This window comes from Scyliorhinus canicula, chromosome 27 (genome assembly GCF_902713615.1).
Source record: "Scyliorhinus canicula chromosome 27, sScyCan1.1, whole genome shotgun sequence".
Lineage (NCBI taxonomy): Eukaryota > Metazoa > Chordata > Chondrichthyes > Carcharhiniformes > Scyliorhinidae > Scyliorhinus > Scyliorhinus canicula.
Window position 1 is genome coordinate 8,844,833 of NC_052172.1, and position 18,736 is coordinate 8,863,568.

Genomic DNA, 18,736 nt, shown 5'->3' on the forward strand with positions numbered 1-18,736 from the left:
TGACAGCATCTGCAGAGAGAGAAGGGAGCTAACGTTTCGAGTCTGGGTGACCCTTCTGTCAAAGTAATCCTGACTCGAAACGTTAGCTCCCTCCTCTCTCCACAGACGCTGTCACAATCCTGCCGAGATTGTCAGGTCTTCTCTGTCTTTATTTCAGATTCCAGCGTCCGTAGTAGTTTGCTTTTATCTATGTATGGTGATTGGGCCGTACAGGCAAAACTACTGGAGGAAGCAGCAGTACTCAGACATTAACACCTCAGCTCATCAGGCATAAAAACTATTAAAGTATCTGTCTGCTCGTTTCTGTTCAGGAAACAATTTTAATGTTAAAGACATCCCACGTTATTGGTCAAATTGCTGTTTCTCAGTTTTGGCTCTTGCAAGAGATCGGAGCTGAAACTTCCAGTGTCCATCTAAACTGTGCTTTAAAATGACAAACTTCACCTTCATCAAGAAGTTCTATTGTTCATCAGCCTTGAAAAAACATTCTGAAGTAGATATACTTATTTTGTGATCGTATGTTTTATTAAAGTGGTCTGCCCTTTCGGTACCTTGCTACATACACCTCACTGGTTTCTATCCGTTATTCAGCTTGTAAATAAATCTTGACCAAATCATTTTAATCTTTACACGTTGGTCTGAATGTGTGTTATTTTCTGTCTTTTGCAAGAGAGGTGAGACCGCGGTGATAAATGTACTTTTAATTGATACGTCAGAATTCAAAGGCGTATTGTTAATGATGGTTTGCAAATCCAATGCAATATAAAGGAGCTGATTATTGGAGATAGTTTGCTTGTGGAAACTGCCTTTTAGCTGGGAACAGAACACAAAAATGAGGGGAGAAACCCCGAACTAACAAGGATATTATTATTATTATTATTAATGAATGGGATTGGGGTAGCATAATTTCAGGACTGGTTAACAGACAGAAATCAAGAGAGCAGGGATAAATTAGCCATTTTTTGAGGCAGCATGCTGTAATTAGTGGCGTGCATAAGGAATAGAGCTAGCACCTCAGCATACGGCCTAGTCTAGTATTTAGTCAAGCAGCAGGAATTGGCAATTTTCCCGAACTCTGCGAACCCTTCTCCAAACTGGAGGAGCACGTCAGCCCGATCTTAGCGTTGGCAAGGTGTGCATGGGCTGGAAGTGCTCCACCACCTCAGAGGCAGGCAGATGGCGCAGCCTGCAGGTTGACGACACACCACCATTCATTGGGACGTCAACCCAATCTCAACCTTTCAGCCCTCTGCCTCTTACCAACCCATTGCTCCTCCATTTGTCCCACATCCTCTCCATGACCCGTCATCTAGTATGCACCAGATACACAACAAGTGGGCCACTCAATATTCCCTCTGAAAAAAATGACAGCTTTATGACGATGTTAAGAAGGGCACTAAAACACAGGCAATGTAAGCCCTATTGTGGAAACCTTCACTCCCCTTTACGCCTCTTAATCCTGTCCAAATAAACATCCAGACATTGAGATAATCTCTTCAAATAAAGATCAGGTTATTAAAGTCGTCAATCACACAAATCTAGCCAGACTCTTCAAGTTGTGTAAACAGGTCCCTCTATTCCTGGAGCTCAGCCAAGCATTCATAATGAGGACATCTGGCAACTGGATCAACAGAAGCAGTTTCAACAGATGGCCAGATACGTATTTTCCCCAGATACCCACGCTACAAATAAAATTGCTGGTTTTGCTTGATTAACAGTTTTATGAGCCTGTAATAATTGTAGCTTTCTATGAAGTGGGTTTTCAATGCCTGTGTGTTTATTTGATTAAGATGTGCGAATGGGGATTGAAGATTTCTATAATGGAACTTTCACTTGTGTTTGATTGAAAATTTTATGAGATTATAAGAAGGGCATTTTTCCCCAAAGCGAATGGTGAATGCCTGATTTTTTAAAATGCCAGTATTGCTTTAGGGCTCAAGGGTTCTGTACTTCGTGCATACTAAAAAGTGGGAATGGCGAATACACGAGTGAGATGTATGGGGCATGAGGTTTTGGTGGAGGGGGTGAGGGCTGGAGGGCTAAGGATTTTCCCAATTCCATTGCCATCCCAGCATGCAACAGCTGGCGGCAGAATCGTCACCAGTCCGTGCTTGCCACAAGATGGAAATACAGTGGATATGCACTGTCAGGATGGGAGCGGGATTGCAAACTCAAGAAAATTCCTGCTCCCCTATTCCTGCATCAAAGGCAAAAATAAGGTGAATTTTCAAAGGCCTGTGCTCACAAGGTGGGGAATGGTGAAACTGGGAGGGAAAACACACTGAACTGTCTCCATGACACGTTCTTGCCTCCGTGGGATTATGAAGGAGTTGGGGTGACAGCATCATGGAAGGAACAATTAAGCCCCTTGAGGGCTCATCAAAGGGCATTATCACAACATGAACTATCAAGTTGACGCGCAGGATACCCAACGTGTCAGAAGGCCTCTCAGCACCAGGCTGGGTAAACATCAGAGCTAGAGGTTCCATTCAATGCAGAAGGTGCCAAAATTATTGAAATACTCAAGCGCAACTATGGCAGTGCCTTTTAGAACATAGAGCAAAAAGTGCAGAAGGAGGCCATTCGGCCCATCGAGTCTGCACCGACCCACTTAAGCCCCCACTTCCACCCTATCCCTGTAACCCAATAACCCCTCCTATCTTTTTTGGTCACTAAGGGCAATTTATCATGGCCAATCCACCTAACCTGCACGTCTTTGGACTATGGGAGGAAACCAGAGCACCCGGAGACACAGAGACAACGTGCAGGCTCCGCACAGACATGACCCAGCGGGGAATCGAACCTGGGACCCTGGCGCTGTAAAGCCACAGTGCTATCCACTTGTGCTACTGTACTGTGGAGGGCAGGTGATGGGGCTTTCCCCCTCGTATCCGACAGCCCCAAGCACTTCTAGCTCTCTTATTTACCCCATTAGTGGCTGGTGAATAAGAATGAAAAATGGCATCACATAACCTCCATACTTCAACAGCACACAGCACTGACAGTACAGCTGCCGCCCCCTGTTGGTTCTTAATTCTCAGGAGCCTGCCCACCATCCTTAATTGATGGGGCACCCGGAGGCAGCCACTTAATTTGCCACCTCTTCAAAAATCACCCTCTGGGTCCCCCACTGTGGATTTCCAAACTGCATTTCATCCCGACGATACCCTGGAAACAAAATGTCCTACCCATTAAGTCCTGGATATGGATTCTTCGACTAATGTCATGAATTACAAGGTACATCATTCTAACTGGGGACGAAACAGTAGTTATTAATTGAGTGGCATAAGAAGGTCCAGTTAAAAGAAGTTTCTCTCCAATGTACACCATTTTCAGCAATAGCTTTCCCCATCCGATTGCTGCCTCACAGCGTCAAGGACCCAGGTTCAATTCCAGCCTTGGTTGATGGTGTGGAGCTTTCACGTTTTCCCCGTGCCTCCGTGGGTTTCCTCCGGGTGCTCCAGTTCCTTCCACAGTCCAAAGATGTGCAGGTTAGGTGGGGTTACAGGGGAGGGTGGGGGAGTGGGCCAAGGGAGGGTGCTCTTTCAGAGGGCCAGACGGTCTCCTTCTGCACTGTAGGGATTCTATGGAAATCCATTTAGAGATTTATGGGGCGAAATTCTCCCAAAGGGAGACAAAGTGCCGACGCCGGAGTGAAACCCGGAGTGTTTCACTCCGGCATCAGAGGCCGCTCCTCACCCCCTATTCCCCCCCCCCCCCCCCCCCCCCCCCCCCCCCCCCCCCCCGCAGGGCTAGGAGCAGCAGCGCATCAATCTCACGCGCCGGGCCTTGACACTTGCGTAAAAGCAGCGCCGCCTGAATGAAGCAGCCGGCAGCGCTTAAATGATGTCACCCACACATGCACAGGTTGGCCGGCGCCAACCCGCTCATGCGCGGTTACCGTCTTCCCCTCCGCTGCCCCGCAAGACATGGGGCATTGATCTTGCGGGGCGGCGGAGGGAAAAGAATGGGCACCGATCGTGGGCCAGACCCCTCCTGAGCACCCCCCTGGTGCTCAATCCTCCCTCCGCCCCCCACAGGCCCCACACGCAGTGGTCGCGCGCTGTTCACACCGGCAGCGACCAGGTGTGGTTGGCGCCGGCGTGAACCGGTCGTATTAGGCAGGCCACTCGGCCCATCCTGGCCGGAGATTCTCCGAGCGGCCTGTTGCAAAACGGGACACGCCGTTTTTTGGGGGGGGGGGAGAATCGCATGGGAGTGCCAGGGCGGCGTGGCGTGAATCGCCCGGCACTCCCGCGATTCTCCCACCCGGCGTGGGGGTCGGAGAATCGCGCCCATGATATCTTGTTTGGCATCTTACTATATCCCCACTAGTTATGGCTGATTTGCAGAAACTAACCCAGGCAACAGTTTCAGACAACTTTTGATGACATCAATCAATGGTGTCATTTAATTGATGGATCAGAATATATGCTAAAATCCCAACAGGATGGTAGCTTTGCGATTCTATTAATGGGTCCAATTATAAATGAGAGCATTGGGAGGGCTGTATAAATAGATTCATATTTATCTGTATAAACAGGCTAATAAATAGATTGCTACAATCTCTGCCACATTAGCTGCAAAGTCTTACAAAGCTGAGGAAATGCAATCAAGACCAATTTGGAGAAAAGACTCGAAGACGATGTTTCCAGAGGCAGAAAGATCTGGCAACAGAAATTAGTTTCTCAAGTTTTCCCAAAAGCACCACTACGTCTCCGAAAGTTAGAATCAGAGGTGTAATCAGTATTATCAGATATGCTTCAAATGAAAGAATCTGTGTATCTCGCGAGCCCGTAGCACAGTTTACTTGTAACTGAAGCTGTGTACCAGAGTGTAAGCTCTCCATCCATTTGGTCTATTGTTAAGTATTTGGTCTTGTTGGAGGAACCATTTGCATGAAAAATAAAGTGAAGACATTGATTTGAATGACTGTCCTTCATTGAATTAACCTATACAGTAGGCTATTTTTATAAAGTTTGGAAAACTGTTGGAAAACAACACAACTAGGAATTAGTCACCAGGAAGCATCCATTTTAGAAATAATTTGAAAACCTTAAATAGTAATGAGGTTTAGCTCAATTTGTTGGGCAGTAGTTTGTGATACAGAGCAAGGCCAGCAGCGTGGGTTCAATTCCCGTACCGGCTGAGATTATTCACGAGGGTCCACCTTCTCAACCTTGCCCCTCGCTTGAGGTGTGGTGACCCTCAGGTTAAGCCACCAATCAGCTCTCCCCCTCAAAGGGGAAAGCAGCCTACGGTCATCTGGGACTATGGCGATTCTACTTTACCACAAGAATGAGGATCGACCTCAAGTGCTGCGCCTTGGCCAAGTGATGCTCAAAATCAAGATTTACAGTTCTAAATTCTTCCAAGAGCTGAAGGAAAACTCTACAAAAGTACTACATTCACCGCAAAAGAAGCTAATCAGAAATGCACTATTTAAAATCTGAACTTGCCAGATTTGAACTTTCGTCTGCTCAACGACATTAACAATTACCATCGTCTTATCAGCACTAAATGAATTCCTTACCCAGTCCAATGCCACTGTTATCCAGTAGGTAGCTTAAGTGATCAAACATGGCTCGCTGATTTTGCCGGCTAATGCGACAGAAATAGCACAGGAATCGGCAGCAGTTTGTCACCATTCTGGGGAACCGTATCTCCTACAAGAACAGGAGATACATCTCAGTGTAAGTTTAATGAGCACTTTTTACATTTATAGAATTTACATATACCGCTGACATTTACAGCTGTCACAACAAATATCTATTTGAGTTAAAGATGAAAAAGTTTAATAGTCTCAGTTTTGGAGTTAAATGTATAAAATATAACAGCACTAAAGGGCCTTTGTCAATATCGATTTCTATTCAAAAAAATACAATGAGATTGTTTAACACAATTACTCTTCACCCAACAGCACCCAAAATATAGATTAATAGTTATTTGTCTCATTTGCTTATTTGGAACCTTAAAATGCACAATAGTTTGTCTCTATAACAAGTAACTGTCATATTAGCAATTACTTCATTTGAAGTGCGTTGTGATACAGGACTGATAAGACATTATAAAACCAAAGTTATTATTTACTTCCTTTTATTCTTGGCAAAGCAAACAGAAGGACAAAGTTATACTTTGTACACTTGCATTGCATGGCGTTTGCATACTCCATAAGGAATAGCTATAGAAAATATAGTTCAATTTTGCAATTCAGCAGTTGTAAACAGCCCTCCCAATACTCCCATTTTTAATTGGACCCCATTAATAGAATCGCAAAGCCACCATCCTGTTGGGATTTTAACATATCTTCTGATCCATCAATTAAGGCAAGACTTTGATTTGCTCGTTAATATTCCAAAAACTGGGTTAACGATTAAACAGGACAGGGACTCAAATGAAACCTAAGAGAATTTGACAGTGAGCAGGTAAATTAGAGAAGGGACTATAGAGATTAGAACAAGCAGTAAAATTAGACAATGCTGTAGACATATTTGAGAGAATGAAAGTAAAGTCTGTCTGCTTTTCAGAAGTTCTGCATTCTGAGGAATGTACAGAGTGCAAAATATTATCACAGAATTTACAGTGCAGAAGGAGGCCATTCGGCCCATCGAGTCTGCACCTGCTCTTGGAAAGAGCACCCTACCCAAGGTGAACACCTCCACCCTATCCCCATAACCCAGTTACCCCACCCAACACTAAGGGCAATTTTGGACACTAAGGGGCAATTTATCATGGCCAATCCACCTAACCTGCACATCTTTGGACTGTGGGAGGAAACCGGAGCACCCGGACGAAACCCACGCACACAGGGGGAGAACGTGCAGACTCCACACAGACAGTGACCCAAGCCGGAATTGAAACTGGGACCCATTTATTCCCATGGTGGAGGGGTGTGCCCCTTCTCAATGAACAAAGAACAAAGAAAAGTACAGCCCAGGAACAGGCCCTTCGGCCCTCCAAGCCCGTGCCGACCATGCTGCCCATCTAAACTAAAATATTCTACACATCTGGGGTCCGTATCCCTCTATTCCCATCCAATTCATGTATTTGTCAAGATGCCGCTTATATGTCACGATCGTCCCTGCTTCCACCACCTCCTCAGGCAGCGAGTTCCAGGCAATCACTACCCTCAATCATGTACCTGCCTCGTACATTTCTTCTAAATCTTGCCCCTCGCACCTTAAACCTACGCCCCCTAGTAAATGACCCTTCTACCCTGGGGAAAAGCCTCTGACTATCCACTCTTTCTATGCCCCTCATAATTTTGTACAGTAAGAAGTCTTACAACACCAGGTTGAAGGAGAAGAAGGAGCCGTGCTCCGAAAGCTCGTGTTTGAAACAAACCTGTTGGACTTTAACCTGGTGTTGTAAGACTTCTTACTGTGCTCACCCCAGTCCAACGCCGGCATCTCCACATCATGGCTACCATAATTTTGTAGACCTCGATCAGGTCGTCCCTCAACCTCCGTCGTTCCAGTGAGAACAAACCGAGTTTATTAAACCGCTCCACATATCCAATGCCCTCCATACCAGGCAGCATCCTGGTAAATCTCTTCTGCACCCTCTCTAAAGCTTCCACATCCTTCTGGTAGTGTGGCGACCAGAATTGAACGCTATTCTCCAAGTGTGGCCTAACTAAGGTTCTATACAGCTGCGACATGACTTGCCAATTCTTATACTCAATGCCCCGGCCAATGAAGGCAAGCATGCCGTATACCTTCTTGACTACCTTCTCCACCTTGAGGGGCTGGGGATGCTCCTCTTGTTAGCACGAGGGGGGGTCAACAGTTGGCAGCTTGAGATCAGTAAGTGCAGCGTTCGCTGCTATGCATAATTGTGCACAGTAAAGGTATGAGAATACCACCTCGGCACTGCTCCTAGCGCCAGTAGGACAGTAGCCCCAATTCTCTGGGAGCTCTTAAGCCAGACTTCTCTCTGGCCGTCCGCTGACGGCGGTGATCTCTGGCCCTGCTGGTAGCGCATCCCTGCCCGCAGATTTCCTGGCAACATTGGGGAGGGGGGGCTTCAATTGGAAATCCGATTTACAACGGCGGCAGTAGTGAATCCTGCTGCCTCCCGCTGCAGAGAAACACGTGGCTGGGGGGGGCCGGAGAATCCCGCCCTGAGTTGCTGAAACAGAGAATCCCGCTCAGACACATATTTCTAATCAGGTTCCCAGCGAATTTAGCCTCCAAGTTGCTTCAGAAAGTCATAAATATTTGATTGTGTAAATCTTTGACACATTTTTAACAAACATAAAATACTAGTTGGGTTTAATATAATTCTTGTAAATATTGTAACTTAAAAAAATGCCTTTAATATATTACAAACTTAGGTTCTCAATTTAGTAAGAGTTTGCTGCTAAGAAATTTCTCAAAAAAATATGTATTTCAATTTAGTTCATGTTCGTATGTCTGTAATTGTTATTCCGTGGATTCTGATCGAGGCATTCCAGCCATTGACTAGTAATTAGGTCTGATGCCTGAAATGAAACGGAGCATGAACTAGATGCAAGTTTACATATTAACATATTGATGGGTTCATTTAGCAGCTAAAATGTTCGATCCAATCGGTCAAAAAACATCTCACTGAAACCGTGGACTCTTTGTGCAATAAAGTGCCAGATAACTGACAAAATGTGACACTGTGTGAAATTCAGATTAACCGAGTCGTACACATTAATACCTTAGAATCACCACCTCCTAACACATTCACCATGACTTCCATAACAGTTTCGTGCATGCCCAAAGCGCGCATCAAGTTTGGATGTTGATAGAAGACTTTATTGTTCATAATGTTCCTGTAAAGAGAACGCCAACCATTCGTCAGAGAAACTCCTTCACCTTGTGCCTCTCTCAGAAAATATGCACTGAGGTTGCAATTTATCCAGTGGTGTCATTTTAATTATTAATAGTGGGCGTGATCCGGCGGAAATGAAACAGAGTCCCGTGTCGAAGACGTTTGGCTGGGTCGTTCCCGGAACTCGCAGCGCCAGGATAGACTCCGCTATCTAACGGGACTGTGTTTAATTTTGGGGAATGACCCATTGAGACTCGGCATGTCTCATTTTCTGCAGAGGAGCTCTGTTCATCAGAGCACAAAGAGAAAATTGTGCCCCGATTTCAAGAGCACCCCGTCTAAGGAGGGCAGGGCAGCCCCCAGGCCCGATCCCGAGCATGTGCAAAATGCCACTTGCACTGGCAGCCTGGTAGTGTCCCTGCCAGACTGACAAAGTCACCTGGGCATCCTCACAGTGCCAGGGTGGCACCCTGCCCAGAGCTCAGCCACCCAGGGACCCTTGATCCCCTGGGAGACCCCCCGGCTCAGACCCATTTTGTGGAGACCAGTACTAACAGGCGCTTGCTCGGGGTCTCCAAGGCGAGAGGTGAGATCCCGCATCTTGGGTAAGTCCGGCGAGCACACATTAAAGTGTACCTTGCTGCAGCACTTTAATATTCAGATTAGCATGATCTGGTCCCACCCATTGTGGGATCTCGCGAAGCATGGCGAGCTGGGCAAGAGGCCTCTCACCGGATCTACCAGCCCATCTTGATTCTGGCGGAATGTGGCCAGTATCTTCATATGTAGGCCCGGCTGGTGGCGCAGTGGTTAGCACTTCTACCTCATGGTGCAGAGGACTCGGGTTCAATCCCGGACCCGGGTCACTGTCCGTGTGGAATTTGCACATTATCCCCGTGTCTGCGTGGATTTCACCCCACACAACCCAAAGATGTGCCGGGTAGCTGGGTTGGCCCCTTAAACTGGAAAAATTAAAAATAAATATAGATATCCATATGTATATAAACCGGTTGCAGGGGGTTGGAGATCATAATGGTCGGATGTTGGTCAGAGATGGCTGGGCGGTTTGACAGGGAGGAAAACATGTCAGCTTACAGCGGTCTGGCAGGAAAACTCTTACACCCTTCAACACCAATTCAGCCCTCGTCTGGAGTCCAATCCTTGGTACTCACTACACTTTACAAAGGACGCAAATGCATTGGGGAGTGCACAGAGGAAACTTACTAGAACAGGTCCAGGGATGAGGGATTACAGGTACCTGGATAGTCCAGAGAAGCTGTTCCCCTTACAGCAGAGAAGGCGAAAGTCAGAATTCATAGGGACTCTGAAAATCATTAAGGGTTCCAAACAAGAGTAAAATAATTGAAACTCTTTCTAATGGTTGGGAGGTCGATAACAAGAATTACGCTGACTGTCGAAAGAACCAGAAGCGACACGTGTAGAAACTTGCCGCATAACGGGGCAGCACGGTAGCATTGTGGATAGCACAATCGCTTCACAGCTCCAGGGTCCCAGGTTCGATTACGGCTTGGGTTACTGTCTGTGCGGTGTCTGCACATCCTCCCCGTGTGTGCGTGGATTTCCTCCGGGTGCTCCGGTTTCCTCCCACAGTCCAAAGATGTGCAGGTTAGGTGGGTTGGCCATGCTAAATTTCCCTTAGTGTCCAAAATTGCCCTTAGTGTTGGGTGGGGTTACTGGGTTATGGGGATAGGGTGGAGGTGTTGACCTTGGGTATGGTGCTCTTTCCAAGAGCCGGTGCAGACTCGATGGGCCGAATGGCCTCCTTCTGCACTGTAAATTCTATGTAAAAAAAAAATAAGTAGTGGTTGGCATTTGGAATGCAATGCCTGATAAGGTTGGGGAGGCTGATTCCATGGCAGCTTTCACAAGGGAACTGGATACCATCCTACGATCCTGGTTTGCTTTTCCCTGCCGCATTTCCTGATATCCAAGAAACCCAGCCTCAGTGGAAAAAAATTGGAAAGAATATAAAAATGGATGCACCTAGGCAGCCTCAAAGACTTTGCTGATCAAGCCTCCACTCGAGAGCAAACGGGTCTCCAGCCTGTTAAAACTGAAAGTTGGCGGATTGGAGTCTGCTTTGAAATGTTCATAACTTTAATTCACAGTCCCTATTCCACCTGCCTCTGGGACTAAAGTTACCCATTGTATTTTCAGATACTCAAGTCACCTCCTCACATGTAGGTTCAGAAGCAAATTTAATTGATGCAGTTACAAATAGAGAACTAAAAGTGTTCGGGGAAGGACTGGCTGAATTTCACCTCCGGGGGAGATGCGGATTACCTAGATGTTGAAAGGACTTGCTGTACCACATAATAGACTGAATGTGGAGTCAGGGAACCATCAGCAGAATAGATAATTATCTACCTGCAACACAGAAACTAGAGAAGAGTGGCGAACAGCAGCTATTAATGGCAGCATCTGGGAATTGGTGATCGATAAGGTGCCTGTAAGTGCTGGCACCACCACTGTGCTTTACAATTTTTAATCAACAATTGAGACTCTGGAATAAATTATGCAATTTCTGAATTTGTGGGCCACACCGTAGAGAAATGAAAATTCCTTATTGTCACGAGTAGGCTTCAAATGAAGTTACTGTGAAAAGCCCCTAGTCGCCACATTCCGGCGCCTGTTACGCAGAGGCTGTTACGGAGGAGAAATGCAACAATTTACAAGAGAGCAGGAAACAACCCTCCGGAATAGGCTTATAATTGCCAAATGAATTTCAAAATTGACGAGTGTGAGGTCCTCGCGCGTTGGCAAGAAAAATGAGGAGGCCACATGTCGCTTCGGGAATGGGTCTGCATGGGGCACGGGCGCAAAGGAATCCGGGAGTACAAATACAGAAATCACAAATCAGCGATGCTGGTCGATAAAGCCATTAAAAAGCGAACTAAGGGCAGCACGGTGGCACAGTGGTTAGCACTGCTGCCTCACGGTGTCGAGGTCCCAGGTTCGATCCCGGCTCTGGGTCACTGTCCGTGTGGAGTTTGCACATTCCCCCCGTGTTTGCGCGGGTTTCATCCCTGCAACCCAAAGATGTGCAGGGTAGGTGGATTGAAAACGCTAAATTTTCCTCGGATGGTGATGACCAACACATAGCTTTAAATTGAGGGGTGGTAGATATCGGACAGATGTCAGAGGCAGTTTCTTTACTCAGAGAGTAGTAGGGGTGTGGAACGCCCTGCCTGCAACAGTAGTAGACTCGCCAAATTTAAGGGCATTTCAGTGGTCACTGGATAGACATATGGATGAAAATGGAATAGTGTAGGTCAGATAGGCTTCAGATGGTTTCACAGGTCGGCGCAACATCGAGGGCCGAAGGGCCCGTACTGCACTGTTCTAAAAAAAAATAATAATTTTTAAATTGCCTCTTAATTGGAAAAAATGAAATGGACACACTAAATTTTTTTAAAAAGCGAATCAAGTGCGCGGGTTTGTTTCTAGAAGGATAAAATTAATAAGTAGAGAAATTATGCTAATTCGAATCTTGGTGAGGCCATACTTGGGAGTGTGCTGTGTAGGTCTGTTCTCTATATTATTAAAAAGAACAAAGGCATTAGAGAGGGTTCGGCGATTTAGAAGAATGATACCAAAATTGCAAACTTATAACCATCAGAAATTGATGAATAGGCTAGGTTTCCTCAACTATAGAATGATACACGGACAGGTGGAACTGCATGAATATGTAATTCTAAGTAATGATTTCCTATTACGTACCCAATGCTCTGAATCATAAGCCTCTCTTCTTCTGGACCCATTTGGACAATGAGCAATGAGCGGATCTGGCCCAGGCATTCCAGCAAATTCATGGTGTCCTCCACAGATATAGCATTAATGATGTACGCTTTGGGCATAGCGCGGATTAGCTCACCGACGCCGTCATACTGTCTGTGCAGCAAGCTGAACATCAACCGCACCAGTTCAGGGTTCTGGATGAAGGCTTCCTGGGCCCAATGCACCACGGTGTGAGAGATCAGCTCCTGCAGCGTACCTTTAGCAGGAAGTAACAAACTCGGTAAACGGAAACCACATAAAATGCACAAAAAATACTATTGTTCTGGGACGTCATCTATTAAAAACGGAATTTCCTACAGAATTAAAGATTTTTTTCATTGATTTGGTACTTATTAGCTGCAAACATTGGCAATTTGGGATTTGAATTTGCCTGTAGATTGACCATATCTGGACTGGCTGTGGAGAGTGCTCACCTTGTCAACAAGGCTAGCCCTTCTCACAAAGTGTAAAGAGGTTTCTTTCATCTGAAAGGTGAGCATCTGAAACTCCGGCCAGAAGTTGGTAAAGAAACGTGTTGGCTGCCCAGGGTAAGGTTAGGCATTGCCGCTGTCATTTATTTTCCTCTAAGTTGTCCCAATAATATTCTCGGGCACGATGCAATGAAAGAAAAAAAAGTTCCTGTCTTGTTTTGCTCTTGGCATAGCATAAGCTGTTTCATTGATCACTCCGACAAAGGAAGGTTCAGACGTGGAGATAACTTCAACACGTTTATTAAACTATTAACAATTCTCCTACTCTGATCGCCTCTACTGTTAATCCTTCTATAGCTACTCAGACTGACGAACCAGTCTGCTACAATCCACGTGGTGGGCGTGATGTTGAATCAACCCTGTGTGTGTACTCACTGAATGTCTCCACTGGAAAGAGGAAGATCATGTGTGCTGTGTCCTTTATATATGGGTCGGTGTAATGCCCCTCTGTGGAAGTGTCACCTCTGTGTGTATCGTGAATGCCCATTGGTCGTGTCCTATCTTACTGACCTATTGGTTGAGTGCCCGTGTGTCAGGTCTCTGGTGCTCCCTCTAGTGTCTAGCTCGTCTACGTGTACGTACATTAACCCTTGTGTAACTACAGTGATGCACATCACCACAGTTCCTTTTGGGCGCGTTTAGCAGGTGTCCAGCACTTGCAGCACCGAGAACGGACCCACTATTAAACGGATAAAGTTCTTGTAATTTTCTCACCATGTTGTAATAATAATAATAATAATAATAATAATAATAATCGCTTCTTGTCACAAGTTGGCTTCAATGAAGTTACTGTGAAAAGCCCCTAGTCGCCACATTACGACGCCTGTTCAGGGAGGCCGGTACGGTAATTGAACCCTCGCTGCCGGCCTTGTTCTGCATTGCAAGCCAGCCGTTTAGCCCATTGTGCTAAACCAGCCCCAGTACTCTGATCTAACTTTCTTAGGTCGAAAGAGGATTACCACACATATTACCACAGTGAACCCCACACCCCACAGTTTTGTCCGCTCATTCAAGCAAATGCATCTCTGGATGCACATGGTGTGGAATGTTGTGGTCCCGCTGGCAGAGCACCCCCCCCCCCCCCCCGGGGTGGGGTGGCTTCAATGGAAATTCCCATCGACAGCGGCAGGAACACAGAATCACGCTGCCTCCCGTGGTCTGGGTACTGATTTCTGGAGGACACCAAATTCTGCCTACGTCTCCACACAGACTCCTGCCTCCTAACTCATTTTCCATTGTGACAGAAAATCCACTTCCAACTCCATGCAATCTCATTTTTATTAACAGTCTCGTTTCATAGGATAATACAATACAGATAGAGATCGTTCAGTCTATTGTTCCCAGTTCTTTGGTAGAGCTATTTAACTCATCCCACTCCTTTACTATTTCCTGATCGCCTGGCATATAAAACATACAGTGCAGAAGGAGGCCAGTCGACCCACTTAAGCCCTCACTTCCACCCTATCTCCATAACTGTGCTAAACCAGCCCCAGTACTCTGATCTAACTTTCTTAGGTCGACACTAAGGGCAATTTAGCATGGCCAATACACCTAACCTGCACATCTTTGGACTGCAGAATACAGTACAGAAGAGGCCCTTCGGCCCATCTGGTTTGCACCAACAGATGAAAAACACCTGACCTGCCGACCTAATCCCATTTGCCAGCACTTGGACCACAGCCTTGAATGTTATGACGTGCAAGTACACATCTAGGTAGTTTTTAAAAAAAAGATGTGAGGCAACCCGCCTCTACCACCCTCCCAGGTAGCACATTCCAGACCGTCACCATCCTCTGGGTAAAAATTTCCCCACAAATCCCTACTGCCCCTCACCTTGAACTTGTGTCCAAGGTCTCCTTACTTGAGAAAGGACGTACTGGCGCTGGAGGGTGTGCAGAGAAGATTCACTAGGTTAATCCCAGAGCTAAAGGGGTTGGATTATGAGGAGAGGTTGAGTAGACTGGGACTGTACTCGTTGGAATTTAGAAGGATGAGGGGGGATCTTATAGAAACATTTAAAATTATGAAGGGAATAGATAGGATAGATGCGGGCAGGTTGTTTCCACTGGCGGGTGACAGCAGAACTAGGGGACATATCCTCAAAATAAGGGGAAGTAGATTTAGGATTGAGTTTAGGAGGAACTTCTTCACCCAAAGGGTTGTGAATCTATGGAATTCCTTGCCCAGTGAAGCAGTTGAGGCTCTTTCATTACATGTTTTTAAGGTAAAGGTAGATAGTTTTTTGAAGAATAAAGGGATTAAGGGTTATGGTGTTCGGGCCGGAAAGTGGAGCTGAGTCCACAAAAGATCAGCCATGATCTAATTGAATGGCGGAGCAGGCTCGAGGGGCCAGATGGCCTACTCCTGCTCCTAGTTCTTATGTTCTTATAACGGACCCTTCAACTAAGGGGAACAGCTGCTCCCTATCCACCCTGTCCATGCCCCTCATAATCTTGTACACCTCGATCAAGTCGCCCCTCAGTCTTCTCTGCTCCAGCGAAAACACCCCAAGCCTATCCAACCTCTCTTCATAACTTAAATGTTCCATCCCAGGCAACATCTTGTTGAATTACCTCTGCACCCCCTCTAGCGATCACATCCTTCCTATAATGTGGCGACCAGAATTGCACACAGTACTCCAGCTGTGGCCTCACCAAAGTTCTATCCAATGCCAACATGACCTCCCTGCGTTTGTAATCTCTGCCTCGATTGATAAAGGCAAGCGTCCCATATGCCTTTTCCACCGCCATATTAGCCTGGCCGCCTGCCTTCAGAGATCTGTGGACAAACACGCCAAGGTCCCTTTGTTCCTCGGACCATCCCAGTGTCAGGCCGTTCATTGAATACTTCCCTGTCGTATTGCTCCTCCCAAACTGTATCACCTCACACTTTTCAGGGTTAAATTTCATCTGCCACTTTTCTGTTCACTTGACCATCCCGCCTATATCTTCCTGTAACCCAAGACACTCAATCTCACTGTTATTCACCCGGTCAATCCTCGTGTCAGCCGCAAACTTACTGATCCTACCCCTTCAAGTATTTACAAGTTCTCTTTTGAAAGTTACTGTTGAATCTTCTGGATCGCAAGAACTCGCTGTGTCAAATAGAAATAAATTTCATCAGGTTCCCTGTTTTTTTTTGCAAAACACCTTGCAACACTGACTTCTGGTTATTGACTCTTCTGCCAGTGGAAGTAGTTTTTAACTACGACCATTCCTGATTTCAAAGGCCTCTAACGATTCCCTCTGCTTGAAGGAAAATAACCCCAACCTCTTCAGTCTCTCTGTGCCCGTCGTGCTGAGATCTCAACCCATCACCCTCGGGGATTAGCCTGGACCTCTGGATTACTAGTTCATATCTGTTTAAATGCTAAGTCACACCATCCCAAACAAATACTGGGCATTTGCCTACAATTGATGGTAGACTAGTCGGCCGATCATTTCCCAGTTTATATCGCTAACCCTTCTAAAAATCAGGGTGTACTAGCTAGATGGATAAAGAACTGGCTGGGCAACAGGAGACAGAGAGTAGTGGTGGAAGGGAGTGTCTCAAAATGGAGAAGGGCGACTAGTGGTGTTCCACAGGGATCCGTGCTCGGACCACTGTTGTTTGTGATCTACATAAATGACCTGGAGGAAGGTATAGGTGGTCTGAATAGCAAGTTTGCAGATGATACTAAGATTGGTGGAGTTGCAGATAGCGAGGAGGACTGTCAGAGAATACAGCAAAATATAAATAGATTGGAGAGTTGGGCAAAGAAATGGCAGATGGAGTTCAATCCATGCAAATGCGAGGTGATGCATTTTGGAAGATCAAATTCAAGAGCGGACTATATGGTCAATGGAAGGGTCCTGGGGAAAATTGATTTACAGAGAGATCTGGGAGTTCAGGTCCATTGTACCCTGAAGGTGGCAACGCAGGTTGATAGAGTGGTCAAGAAGGCATACAGCATGCTTGCCTTCATCGGACGGGGTATTGAGTATAAGAGTAGGCAGGTCATGTTACAGTTGTATAGGACTTTGGTTTGGCCACATTTGGAATACTGTGTGCAGTTCTGGTCGCCACATTACCAGAAGGATGTGGATGCTTTGGAGAGGGTGCAGAGGAGGTTCACCAGGATGTTGCCTGGTATGGAGGGTGCTAGCTATGAAGAAAGGTTGAGTAGATTAGGATTGTTTTCGTTGGAAAGACGGAGGTTGAGGGGGGACCTGATTGAGGTATACAAAATTAGAGAGGTTATGGACAGGGTGGATAGCAACAAGCTTTTTCCAAGAGTGGGGGTGTCAATTACAAGGGGTCATGATTTCAAGGTGAGAGGGGGAAAGTTTAAGGGAGATGTGCGTGGAAAGTTTTTTACGCAGAGGGTGGGGGGTGCCTGGAACGCTTTAACAGCGGAGGTGGTAGAGGCGGGCACAATAGCATCATTTAAGAGGCATCTAGGCATGTATATGAACGGGCGGGAACAGAGGGAAGTAGACCTTGAAAAATAGGAGACAGGTTTAGATAAAGGATCTGGATCGGCGCAGGCTGGGAGGGCTGAAGGGCCTGTTCCTGTGCTGTAATTTTCTTTGTTCTTTGTTCTAAATATTTGGAGTGACACTGGCAATTTTTCAATCCAGGGGTACAATGTTGTGGGACATTATATTAGAGCAGTAAAGTATTGCAGTGTACGAGTGCTCTACAAAAAATCTTTAAATATGTCAATATTGCAAAGAACGCAAGCCACTGAAGTCGCTAATGACTCACACCATGGAACAGTTCCATCTGACTCAAGATCCTCTGCAAGATGATACATAATCAACAGCAGCAATTAACCTTCATGTATCAATTTTAGGATTGAATACCAAGGCCATGAAACTCGACACCTTTCCATCTGGATTTTTCACTGTTATGAGTGTGGTTTTGCTCCCAAAGTGGGACCCCCATCACACACACAAACCTCTGGCGCTGGCCACGCTTTCTACCATTTTGGCAAGGATGATAATGCATAGGCAAGGAGCGTCCCGTGTAAAATGTAGAGTAGGCAGATCCTGATGTTGATCAGTGCGAAATGCTGTCTTAATGCTTTAGTTAATAACCCCCCCAGCTTGGCACAGCTGAAACATATGTTCAGCTGCAGGAAGGACCTTCACCAGCGCTATTTAAAAGGGATCATCAACTAATTTTAGATTAGTTGCTGATGATGTCTCCTGATTGCTGCTGCAGCTATACAAGTATTTGGGGATTTGAAGAGATGTTTTGAAGTTGCTGAATCGTGCAGCGAGTGGTTTGTAATGCACAACAGGACATTGTTCTGACTGTAGGATTCTTCACGGACCACGATTGCTCCCAGATATGGACACAGTCGGGTACATCTCTGCTAATAAGCAGAGGGGACAGAGCTGGACAGATTGATGGAAGGTTTGGGGGGTTGGATGGAAGAAAAGGGTTCTCAGGAGGCCATATCTGCTCTGAGTGTTCAGGCAGCAATTCTCCCTCTCAACTTCTGCAAGGAAGAGTGAAGGCAAAATTGAAGTCAATGGTAATCAGGAAAAAAAGTATCCACTGGTTGCAGTCATACCTACCGCAAAGGATAACAGTCTTGGTTGTTGGAGGTCAATCATCAGGGGCCAGTTTAGCACAGGGCTAAATCGCTGGCTTTGAAAGCA

At 46.1% G+C, this 18,736-nt stretch overlaps 1 protein-coding gene across 1 annotated transcript in view; it reads right to left on the minus strand.

Moving 5' to 3' along the window:
• LOC119957898 (ryanodine receptor 1-like) overlaps positions 1-18,736 on the minus strand; it is a 463,450-nt gene that overhangs the window by 253,214 nt on the left and 191,500 nt on the right. Inside the window, exons 40-42 of the mRNA XM_038786087.1 lie at positions 12,541-12,814; positions 8,686-8,800; positions 5,534-5,666 (exon numbers count right to left, since the gene is read on the minus strand). Coding sequence (XP_038642015.1) covers positions 5,534-5,666; positions 8,686-8,800; positions 12,541-12,814 — 522 coding nt within the window. The remainder of the gene's footprint in view (positions 1-5,533; positions 5,667-8,685; positions 8,801-12,540; positions 12,815-18,736) is intronic.